Source organism: Nyctereutes procyonoides, unplaced genomic scaffold (genome assembly GCF_905146905.1).
Source record: "Nyctereutes procyonoides isolate TBG_1078 unplaced genomic scaffold, NYPRO_anot_genome, whole genome shotgun sequence".
In the NCBI taxonomy this organism is placed as follows: Eukaryota; Metazoa; Chordata; class Mammalia; order Carnivora; family Canidae; genus Nyctereutes; species Nyctereutes procyonoides.
This window is the reverse complement of record NW_026575120.1, coordinates 22,054,651-22,067,652: the sequence shown is the minus strand read 5'-3', so window position 1 is coordinate 22,067,652 and position 13,002 is coordinate 22,054,651. Positions and strand designations below refer to the sequence as shown.

The 13,002-nt window shown below is 38.2% G+C and overlaps 1 protein-coding gene across 7 annotated transcripts in view; it reads right to left on the bottom strand.

The window, feature by feature from the left end:
- Positions 1-4,403: 4,403 nt before the first annotated feature.
- The window catches only part of LMBR1 (limb development membrane protein 1), a 151,273-nt gene continuing 142,674 nt past the window's right edge, over positions 4,404-13,002 (bottom strand). For 4 of the 7 annotated variants that reach the window (XM_055334953.1, XM_055334957.1, XM_055334959.1 and 1 more), the window contains one exon: positions 8,680-11,954. In XM_055334953.1, the coding sequence (XP_055190928.1) occupies positions 11,869-11,954 (86 nt within the window). In that variant the 3' untranslated portion in view covers positions 8,680-11,868. Of the gene's footprint in view, positions 5,500-8,679; positions 11,955-13,002 lie in introns of those variants that run through there. The other 3 variants (XM_055334954.1, XM_055334958.1, XM_055334955.1) reach the window with 2 other exon arrangements.

The window sequence follows — 13,002 nt, the reverse complement described above, 5'->3', positions numbered from 1 at the left end:
ATGACAATTTTTTTTTGATAAAAGTGTCTCCTCCCTTCTGTTTCTCAAACTGTTCACTGGGGTGGCCGTGGAGGAGCACCCCACAGATCTCGTTTCAAGAGAATAGACTGAGGAATTAGAGAGCGGACATCTTCCAGCCACTGCCGCTTCAGATCTGCCTGAGTGCCAATGCCAAGGCCATATGCTTACAGGCACCCCCTTAGCACTACAGGGGTCCAGACCCTGCTATGGGAGAGCACACCATTCACATTGATATGTATTCCCACCTCATGGACAACCACTGCTCATACTCAGACATGAATTTTACCATAAGGACAAAATTATATGACACAATAAATAAAATGGTGTTCACTCTGGTGTCCCTTCAGATATACAGTGGTGAGTTTCATGGGACAAATCTGTAAAATGTTCCTCAGTATAATGGCCACACCATGGTCAATGACAGCAATTTCTGTGAAGTTCGCTCTGATGTAGTCTAGTGGAGATGCTCTCTGTGGTGTATATGGCTTGCTTGACCAGAATATCTGTAAGGGTGTACTGACTGCGTATACTTCAAGTAATTCTGATGGAAAGTCATTTCTAGTGCTGTTTTGATAAATACTGGTGAACAGTAAGTTTCTAATTTACTCCCTAATAAGTACCAGGACTGTTTGCTTCTTTCATATAAGACAATCTGCATATAAATTGATATACCTTAATAGACAACAACAGCATGTTAAATACAGTTAACTACTTCCTGGAAAAGCTGAAAGCTTATAAAGGGCACCTGCAGACAGAGCTGTCCTTACTCTTCCCTGAGGTGAGCCACTAGCAGCACCAGAATTTCCATTTAAAAGAAATAACACAGCATAGAGAATACAGTCAATGGTATGATGGGGACTGATGGTAGCTAAAGCTCTGTACCTGATACTAATGTAACATTGTGTGCCAACTATACTTAAAAAAATGTTAACAAAAATACAAATAAATAATGTGTGGATCTGATCTCTTATTCTAGCAAACTAGGCAAACTCAAATGCCTCTGCAGTCAACCAGGTAACAGATTAGTGAAGAAAGCAGTTATTATTGGGTTGATTCCAAACTGTAGAACTTAATGTTGTCAGATTTTCTAATACTTCAAAAGAATATCTCTCAATCAAAAGATACTTAATCTTTTGACACTGACAGCAATATAGTATTGGCATAAAAATATATCAGTGAAAAAAAAAATATATCAGTGAATCAGCCCAGAAACAGATACACACACACACACACACACACACACACACACACAGTCAATTAATTTATGACAAAGAAGCCAAGAATACGCCACGGGGAAAGAACATTCTCTTCAACAAATGGTGCTGGGAAACTTGACAGACACGTGCAGAGGAATTAAACTGGGCCACTCTCTTATACCAGACACACAAATCAAGTCAATGGATTAAAGACTTGAACCTAAGACCTGAAACCATAAACTTCCTAGAAGAATACATAGGTGGTACGCTCTTTGATGTTAGTCTTGGCGATTTTTTGGATTTGACACTAACAGCAAAGGCAGCCAAAGCAAAAATAAGTGGGACTGCATCAAACAAAAAAGTTTCTGTGGAGAAAATAAATAAATAAATAAATAAATAAATAAATAAATAAATAAATCCCACAATCAACAAAACTGAATGGGAGAAAAATGTTTGCAAATCATATACCTGCTACAGGGTTAATATCCAAACTATGTAAGGAACTCATACAATCTAAGAGCAAAACACATAATCCAATTTTAAAAAGGGCAAATCTGAATGGACACTTTCCCAAAGACATACAGATGGTCAACAGGCACATGAAAACATGCTGTTGGTGAGAATGCAAACTGGTGCAGCCACTGTGGAAAGCAGTGTGGAGGGTCCTCAAATAATTAAAAATAGAACTACTATATGATTCAGCAATTCCACTTGTGTATTTATCCAAAGGAAATGAAAACACACATTCAAAAAGGTATTAGCCTTGCAATAAACCACACCATTTAAGTATTAAAAAAAAAAAGGTATTAGCATGCCTGTGTTTACTGAATTATTCACAATGGCCAAGATATGGAAATAACCCAAATGTCTATCAATAGATAAATAGATTTTTAAAATGTGATATCTATATCTATATACATAAAACACACACTGGAATATTATGCAGCTATATTAAAGGGGCAAATCCTGTTGTTTGGGACACAGATGGACCTCAAAGGCATCATGCTAAATGAAATAAAATCAGAGAAAGACAAATACCATGTTATCTCTCTTATATGTAGAATCTAAAAAAATACATAGTAACAGAGAACATAGATTGGTGGTTGCCTAAAGTGGGGAGTGGGTAAAATGGGTGAAAGCGATCAAAGGTACAAACTTCCAGTTATAAAATAAGTCCTGCTGATGCAATGTACAGCATGGCTATGATAGTTAACAATATTGTATTGTGTATTTGAAGGCTGCCAAGAGTAAATCTTCAAATCTCTCATCACAAGGAAAAAAAGATGTGTAACCGGGTGGTGGTGGATGTTCACTAACTTACAGTGGTGATCATTTCACTATATGTTGTTAAATCATCATGTTATGCACCTGAAGTTAGTATAATGTTGTATGACAATGATATTTCAATTTTAAAAAGACACTGAGGTTACAGCTATAAACTAAAACAGCTATGGTATTATGATATTTTTGTGATTTGTTAATATTGACTAAATTTTTAAAATGTTGAACTGGTAAAATCACGCTTTGAGGTGAGCACAGCCCCCAGGCCACTTGTTTGCCATCTATATATTACACAGACACACTGGGGTGGGCGGGGGAAGACCATGAAGATCAGCTCCCTACAATGAAACCAAGATATTCAGGGCTTGAAAAGTTTTCTTTTAGATGGATTATCACAATGATATCCCAGTAAACATCCATAACATAACTGGCTTTTATTTTATTTTTTTTAAGATTTATTTATTTAATTATGATAGACAGAGAGAGAGAGAGAGAGAGAGAGAGAGGCAGAGACACAGGCAGAGGGAGAAGCAGGCTCCATGCTGGGAGCCCGACATGGGACTCGATCCCGGGACACCAGGATCATGCCTTGGGCTAAAGGCAGGTGCTAAACCGTTGAGCCACCCAGGGATCCCCCCATAACTGGCTTTTAATAACACTACTTCTTAATGTAATTTTCTAAAACCATTTAACTAAGATAATTTGAAGTAACTTGGTGGATGTGATTATTAAAGGTTGGGAAATACCCCCCACCCCCAAACAATTTAATTTTAACATAGCTGATCAGTAGCCAACAATTAGGTAGCAAGAACAGCTGTTTGGATCCATCTTGGATCAAGATAAAAATATTAACTGCGTTAAAAGGCAGCAAAGGGGAAGAAAAAGTCTTCCTTGACCCTCCTGGATCCCTGGCTGGTTCTAAAAATTAAACTGACAAAGACCACTTAACAGGAGAAATGCACACAAATACATTTAGTGCAAGTATTACATGACATGGGAGCCTTCATAAAGAAATGAAGACCCAAAGAAATGGACCTATTTTCTACTACATCTGATGACGAGTAGGCAGTTGTGGGAAACAGGATAGGTTAAGGAGTATGAGGTAAGTGTGTAAGTTGGGGAACTCAGCAAGGCCTGTTAGGATTCTCTGAAATAAGGATGCTCCTCTCCTCTGGGTATAGGGAGAATGTCTCTCACAAGAGGGTCTTAGGGCCTGTTTTAGCGAAAAAGGGTAAACCTCAAACTCGTTCAGCTTAAAATATTCAATATGCCAATGTGCCACATGTGAGAGTAGTGTGTCCTGAACCCTATCACATGCTTGCTTGCTGCTTTCTGCAGGGGGTGTAGATATATATCTAACTTACCTAAAATGGTGTGAGAATATTTCAGTTTTATCTCTGGTCTCACAGTAGCATTATGGGATAAAGTTCTAAGTCCCAATAATCAGGAGTAATATTAAATTTATAAGCCTAAGGTATGACCTATTTCTGTCTAGAGAGGGAAAGACCTAAGATCAAAGATTACACTGTCCTTGACATATATTCCATGGGTTTTGCTGAAAAACTGCAAGATTCTCAGGCCTACATATGGAAACACACACACTACAGTTTTGTCAAGGACACTGCTGGTATACAGTATCAAAAGAATACCTGTAGAAGCCTTTACTGGGGGTGGGTAAGGAGCACACTGTCTTTTGTCAATATACAGATCATCTCTGGATGCAGCCTAGCTAGACCACTTATAGGGCTGAGGTGAGCAAGTCAGGGACCACAGACACCTGTGCCCCTAGACCACACACTTCTTTCTGTTCCACCCTCTGCAAGCACATGGCTTCCATCCTTGAGGGCACTTTGCAGAGGAGTCAAAATTTTTAGGTAAGAGTTTCAGAACCAAGCATAATTATTTTACAGCATAATTCTTTATTATATAATGTCTCTGGGATTTTTAAACACTTAAATTGTTGCAAACGATTAAACAGTTGCATAAATAGAATATCCATATAGCCTTCACCAGCTTCCCCTCATGTTATCATGCCATAGTAAAATTATCCAAACCAGAAATTGACAATGATACGTGTTAACTAATCTACAGATTTTATTCAAATTTTTTCAACTGTCTCTGAGATGTTTTGTGAATAAGAACTTTCTTTGCCAACGTGAATGCTAATCTGTCTGAAAGAATACATCTTCCAAATTATAATTCAAGTGTATGTGGTAAAATTACCACATTAACTGGAGGTTTAAAGACAGTAGAATGAGTCACTGACAAGAACCTCAGAAGGCAAAAGTAAATTTAAGTATTAATTCAAAACACAAGATTAGTGTTTGGTACAATAACAGAGAGGTTATTCTTCAAAATGAGTTTATGAGATACATTAATTAGAGGATTTAGAATATAAAATTTAGAAAAATGTTTGATTTTTATGGACATTTGATTCATAAAAACAGCACTGAAATCACACATACTGTTTCATATATAGTTCTGTTACACTGGCCTGTCATTTGGGAAAACAATAAAACTAGTCAAGGAGAGGTTAATATTGCATTCAGTCACTCCTATCAGACCTGAAGGCAGCAATCTGGATACTCAAGGGGCTTCCATCTCCACAGAAGCCAAGGAGGGGTTGCAGGGCAGCTGTGCACTCAGTGGGCATCCAAATTCTTTCAGCTGTCTTCACAGGCAATTTACAATGTGAAGTGGCTCTTGGAGTCCCAGCTGTCACATCCTGTCCCATTCACAGCATCATCAGCAAGAGAGGATCGGGCGGCGAGGGGCAGTGGTAGTGCTTCTTCTGGCTGACTGGCTTCTTCCAAGTTATCTTTCTGAAGGTCCCACAGGATAGTCTGAATCAAGTCCCAGGTCAGATCCAAGTCACATGGCCACACCTACCTGCAAGGGAAGGTGGGCACACTGCCACTCTGAATAAAACTGGAGCTGTGTTGCCTGGCATTAATGGTTGCTGTGTGGCCAGTAACATGTCTGCACAACCATTATCTCATTCCTTTCAACAAGATAAATCCAGATAAAGTGTTGATGAATTATGAAAAAAAAAAATAAAGACATAAAAGTAGTTAGGTTTGGGGTAATGAAAATGATCTAGGACTACACGGTGATGATGGGCGCACCACCCTGGGAATACACTAAACATCAATAAATCATATGCTTTCAGAGTGAATTTTATAATATGTGAATTATATCTCAAGTAGTTAGGGGCAAATATTGGGGAATATTTTTGAAAGTCTTAGGATAGGGAAAGCCTACGTATGACACCAAAAAAAAAAAAAAACCCACAAAAACAATGCGGAAAGTTAAAAGAATAATCAGGAAAAATACACACATCAGAAAGACATTTAATATCTATAATATACAGTTTTTATAAAACAACAAAATTATAAAATACCAGAAGAAAAATAGGCTAAGTACATTTAATGATAATTCACAAAAGTAGAAAAATAGCTGATAAAATTTTTTAAGTCCCCCCCAATAGTTATTAAAAATGCAAAGAAAAACAAATATTTGCCTCTCAGGCTGGCGCTAATGTAAAAGACTGGCAAAATGCAGTGTTAGCTAGAAAAACATCTTTATATGCTGTTGATGAGAGTATATACTGATAGAGTCTTTTTGGAAGTAGTCTGAAAATGTGCACTTCTTTGATCCAAGACTTCAGTAAACAGTGGTACTGGGTAGCCTGATACAAGCTGCTGCTCCAAACCAAGCCTGTCCAAGTAATTTATAATAAGAAACATATATTTGGTCTTCCTCCCCACTCCTGGCACAGAGCTAAAACCTGTGGAATTTCCTAAATGATAAGATCAAGGTGTCTTTTGATATTCCTGAGAAGCCCCTTTCAACCACACCTGATCTGATGTTAATGTTGTCTTTTGGAAAGCCCCTAATGATGGCCAGTGGAAGCAACAACTTTCCGTCCCACCCTTCTGGCCTCTGGGGAGTGGGGAAGGTCTGGAGGCTGAGCTAATCACTAATGGCCAATCCTTTAATCAATCATGTCCATATAGTGAAGTTTCCATAAAAAAAAAAAAACCCAAAACCCAAACTGAAGGAATTCAGAGAGCTTCCCAGCTGGCACCCCTGGAGAGAGGGCATGAAGCTCTGCGACCACCTCCATACCTGGCCCCAGGCATCAGCTCCATCTGGCGCTCCTGAGTCTATGCTCTGTAATAAATAGGCGATCTAGTAAATCAATTGTTTGGCAGAGTTCTGTGAGCAGCTCTAGCACATCACTGAACCAGGGGGTGCTGGGAACCACTGATTTATAGCTGGGTGGGCAAAGCACATGGGACAGCCCAGACATGGGACCGGCATCTGAAGCAAGGAGTGGGGAGTCAGTCTTGTGGGACTGAGTCCTTAACCTGTAGCATCTACACTAACTCCATATAGTGTCAGAAGTAAATCAAACCAGCACACTGATGTGGTATCCACAGAGAATTGGGAAAATAGCTCGGTGTAGAAACGCCCCCCCACACACACACATACACAAGTGAAGTATTTGAGAATACAGAAAAAGAGAAGTTTTTCACCACAGGTTTCTAAAGCAATAACAAAACAATGTGATAAGATATAAGTAAAAGGCTATTTTGTTAGTACTTACAGCCATTCAATATGATACAACAGCTACAGCTACACAGTATGACAGCTACAGCCGCTCAATTCTATAGCATGTCCTGGGTTCTGAGGGGCCACTGCTGGTAAGCAGTATATCTTTTACTAAGAGCTTTGCAAGAGAGAAGACATTCATACATTCACACAGGATTTTTAGTAACTAATCAAACTTTCTTCCTCAGATTCACATTTAAATCTCTATGTCCTCTCATTCAGACACTGAAGATCTTTCTGTTCATACTAGTCGTCAGGAATCATACACATCGGGTGCTGCTGCCCTACTTTTCATAACCCATGCTTGTGAATTTGACTTTTCCAGTATGTTTAGGAAGAACATAAGACCAAAACCACATTCAAGAATAACTGGATTCTGGGATGCCTGGGTGGCTCAGCCGTTGAGTGCCTGCCTTCAGCCCAGGGCATTATCCTGGAGTCCCAGGATCGAGTCCCACATCGGGCTCCCCACATGGAGCCTGCCTCTTTCTCTGCCTCGCGCTCTCTCTCTCTCTCTCTCTCTCTCTCTCTCTGATGAATAAATATATAAAATCTTAAAAAAAAGAATAACTGGATTTTGTCCGAATTTCCTATTTGATCACGTGAACTTGAAAACACTTACTTAACTGAATTACACAGAATAGGAAGTTAAGTAACTTCTCTTTAATACTAGGTCCCAGCTCTATTTCTCTAAGAAATATGGATCAACCATCTAGTTTTGAAATTTTATAATCCATTTTTTAGAGTTCCAGCAATTTCTACTGATTTTAATTACAATTTTTGCAGTGCAACAAGTAATCTGCATATATAATACTTTTGCTTCAGTGGTATTTGCAATAATGAATTTTACCTAATAGTCAAAAGTCAAAAAAAAGTTTTTGTGTTCGTTCATCTTTTAAATAGATCCCAGAAGTCACGTTTTTTCCAACTGAAGTTCACCATCCATTAGTATTAGTGGTTTGTGTCTAGTATTCTAAAAAATAGAATGAAAAATTCCAGCAGGCATCACATACAGTAAAAATATGTACTGTTTTGTTAAATTTTTGTTCACATGTATAGAAGTCTGTGCATGTGTGTGTGTGTCTGTGCATACTACAATGTAAAAAGTATTTCTTCTTGTGGTCAGAGAGTTGGAAAGCAAGCCACTGCTGTAAAGGCTTCTGTCTGGCAGTGAATTCACCAGATGCTAATGCCATTTACTCTTCCATGAGCTCTGGATTAAGCTGCCTGACCACAAGTGGGTGTGGTTCAGTCCTTCTACGGAAAAGATTAGAGGAATCAAATAGATCTAAATAACTCAAACAATTAGATGACATATATGATTTCAATTGTTGATGTTACATTTTAGCTGCAAATGTTTAGAAGAAATTCATCTACCAATAACTCCAAAAAGAGAGAGAACATTCACTTCTTCCTCAGTCCAACATCTCACCAGAACCATACTGCCCTTTATAAAAAAGAAATGGAAGTAACCTATACATATACCTTAAGTTTTAGCCACGATGGTACTTAAGACTTAAAAGTAAAACAAAAATACATTTGAATGCTTATAAACCAAAACATGAAATCACTTTTTGTAAAACTTTAATTTCTAAGACATTCAAAAAGTCACACTAAAAGTATCCCATAGAAATAAACATGGCCAACAGATAATTTGTAAACAAAACACTCTGTAAACAAAAGTAATATACCAGTGCATCTAAACATTATTTTAAAAGTAACATCATACCAGTTTTTTAAAAGTCAGTACTGCATAAATGCTATTTTTAAAAATTATTTTAATAATTCTGCCTTTATACATTTAATACTGTGCTAACAACAAAGAAAGCCACATAGGGTTTTCAAATGATGTAAGCCTGTGCTGTAGGCAGGTTAAGCGGTTATGGGGGCACAGACAGGTAGGTCTACTGCGATCCAGCAAAGCAAGCAGACACTGATGCCCCTAACTATCAGGTGCACACAGTACACTACCTGAATATTCCAAGAGTCAAACCATGCAGAAGACTTCATTCTCATCCACAAATCAATCAACCTCTCAGTGTGGCGCTAAAGGAGCTAACATCTATGTGCATGCGATTTTCATATAGTCTCTTCTTTTAGAGCAGATCTATTTTTATATAGAATATATATAAAGCTTAAGTAAATACTAAATCTAAGAAATATCTTGGAAAAAATCAGTAAAAATTACAAATGTTATCTATAAAATTTATAAGTTTAAAATAAGTATTACAGAACCAATTAAGAATAGGCTAAGTCTCCACAAAAAACTTTGTAACTTCAGTGTCTAATGCCCTTTTAAAGTTGATCCTAAGGTGAGAAAAAGTCAATGGAGCATCTGACTTCACACAGCCACCTAGCCCCCTACCCAACGAGAATAAAATGGCCATCCCAGGGGCCACTCTTGACTGTGGGCACAGGGTGTTCTGGTGTCAGGCCAGCCAGCCGCCTTCTCCTTCACTAGCACAACAACTGCAACAAATGAAAGACTGGGGGGGGGGGGGGCTGTTCTTACCAGACTTCAACATTTGGCCTCAGTGTGCTGCCTGCCACCCATTTCTGCCATGCCCTCATGCAGCCAGCCACCAGTGTATGTCCAATAGAAACACCTGCATTTAGACTAAGTCTCTTACTCAAGAGGAAGACTCTTGTGTACATGACCAGGAATATACTCTTTATAGAACCCCAAGTGGCCGTAATCATGTGGCAAACAGAGTATATTAACAGTTATTGTTCCCAGAAAAGGCATCTGAGACCCAAGGTTCAAAACTGCCCTTCACGTGCGGCAATAGTATCCTCTGTCTCAAAAGCAATGAAGATGCACCCAGTAACAGCTGTAAGAATTTAGGATACATTTCACTGCTTACTAATCCAAACCTGGCCTAAATTTTCTGATGGAAAGAAACTTTCAAATGAACAAAAAATTGATATAGACACTGAAAAGTTTAATATTTTACTCAGAAATTTTCAGACATCTTACAAATACCCAAGAACTTCCTATGGATGTGCCCTGAAACCAGTGTAAGTTACAAGTGACTTTTTTTATTTAAAAAATTTTCTTTCTCTTTTCCCCTTGACTTAGTCTGCTCAAAATATGGATTGCAAGCAAGTTTCAGTAAAAATCAAAGCTTGCAATTAATGTTTAAAGAAGTGTAATTACCAGTGAAATTAGGAAACAGCCAACTTCTGTTAATTTCCTCAATATGCATATCTTATGTGGAGAGAGTCACCAATACTAGACTGATGGTATTTATGGAGTGTTGTTTAGAATCACAAAATGTTCTTTTATTTTAAAACTGGGCTGATTTTAACAATAGAAGCTCAGAATGAAATATAGAGGTATAAATAAAGAAGTATACTCGATTGAATTTAGGAATACAGATTAATTTTTCTTATTATTTTGGCTCTATGTGGAAATTTTTTTGTCAATTATATACAGTCTGATTTTCATAAATTTCTCCCATAACACCCTTTAAACTCAACAATTTGAGAAAAATGTTCTTTTACTTTTGTCTGAACACAGACAATCTGTTGCCATACACATAGTGCATGTGAACCTATGTGTTTATAGAGACTGCATAACTACAAAGTATGTACAAGGGGCTCATCTCTCATTTCTGCATGCACAGTTTTCAGTACTCTGAGTGGATGGTAATACAGAGTACAATTTCATAGTTTTTATTCAGTGGACTTAAAGTCCCCAGAATTACTTATAATTTAATAACTGAATGATTATCAGATCATGATACACTACAAAACTATTCTCACATCATGAACACTGACAATGTGCATCTGGGTGTTAAAGTGGAAACGTTTATAAATCTGAGGTGTAAACTGGCATATATAAAAGTAACCAAGGCCTGAAGAATGTGGTGACGGGGCGGGGGGGGGGGGAGGGTTCTACCACAGAGCGTTTGTAGTTTAATAACAGACACAGGAGCACAAGGAACTGAGAGATTTTGAAAAAATGCTTAAAAAAATTAAGTGTACATATAGCCTATAAGGCAAAATCCAAGTTACAAGTGTGTTCGACACTGGCAACTATGTTATGAGAGGTAATATTAAATTACATACACAAAAGATATCAGAGAACTACAAGTACATAATACTTCCTATGTAGTCTACTACACTGTACAGAGGAAGGTATTCCCATGGTGTCCTAGCATGAACCGGGTTTTGAAAGAATTTTCTATTTTCCCCTTGACTCAAAGTCCAATCAATATCATTCTGAAATATAAACCAGAACTATGCTTTTGTCCTTTTCTTTAAGGAAGTGAAAAATATCATTTGCAAACTACCGCTCCAATGCCCCCACTGAAATAACGGCACCTATAAACCTGCATTTTTGCAGGGCCTTCACTTCACATCCAAGTACCAAGAATGTATTTCACGTCAGCTTCTCCATTTTGAATAAAATATATAATGGGATTTAACTGAATTCTTAGAAGGCCCCCAAAGTTTGCCTTTTCTAGCATTCTCATATGGGTGATTGTATCAATTGGTGCAAGCAAATATATCCACAGAAGAATGTGCTGCCCTAAGGAGCCTGCCTTTGGCTGGCAACTGCGGGATTCGTCACAAAGTTAAATGAGAAGAGGGCCTGTGGCAGCCAAGTTCTTAGGAGCTTATGAAAGAAATGGCACTGCCAGGTTCAGGCCCTAAATGTGAAGCATGGTCAGTGCGAGTTATTTCTGACTGACAGGCATGTCAGGAGTGTGGGGGTCCCAGATCTCTTGATCGCAGAGTGCTGCTGCATGTCTCACAGTGCTTTGTGATGCCCGTTTGCAGATGCCTTGGATGTTTCTGAATCCCTTGAAGTATTTGATAAGTGAAGCTTATGAAGCCCTGCAGAAAAATTAAGAAAATGGTAAGAAATGATGTATTGTTACTTGGGTAGGCAGAGGGCTAACAAGGCAGAGTGTCAAGTGTTACTGAGAAAGCTCTGATGTGCTGGCTGGACCCCCTTTAGGATGAAAGATCTCCTGTCCCCACTGGAGGCTCCCTGGAGGGCTTAAGCAGAAGACAGCTGACCCCCAGGAAACCATGCCTTCTCTTCAGCTCCATGCAAGCTCTGGGGCCCGTGAAAGCTTCTGGTTTCTTATCTCTGCACAGTTAGTTCCTTTTCCACCTTCTGCCCTCCACACAATCCCAAGAGCACCCTCTCATACACCTCCTCCTTCATCCCAGCCCCAAAGTGTGATTCCCAGGGGAACTAACCTGAGACAAGTATGATCCTATTTTTGCTTTAAAAACATACATGCAAGCACACACACAGGAAGACATACAGAAAGACACACCAAAATAGTAAGCACATAATTAAAAGGAAAAGCTTTGGAAAACATGATCAAAAAAAAAAAAAAGAAGAAATGGCAAAAGAATAAATTGAACATAAAGATTTTGTTATCCAAAGATATATCACAGAATAAAAATTTAGACTACACTATCTTTTAAAGTTATATTAGTTTCCCTCTGGATCATCCACTAGTCTCTTACATAATGTACCTGATATATACAACAATACTGTGCAACTCAGGAATAATAGGTAGAAGAAAATTTAAGAGTTCATGTGGCACCAAAACTGTCAGCACTTATTAACAAAATGAAGCACAAAGATGTTCAAGAATACCAGCACATCTATGGAAAAGATTTTGAGGAAACATTTTTATGAGGTTCAGACTTTTGTGACACCTCAAAAACATACTTGGATAAGATTCTATTCTCCTAAGATTCCAGAAAGCTATCTACCTGGCGGTTAAGCAATTTTATATCGCTCTTAAGTCAACACAGCATTCTGAATTTTAAAATTTCTATCACCTGCATATCTTAATGCAAGAAAAGGTAAAATTAAGTCTGTCTATGATGGACGAATGGGAAGGAGAAAAGAAATCAATCC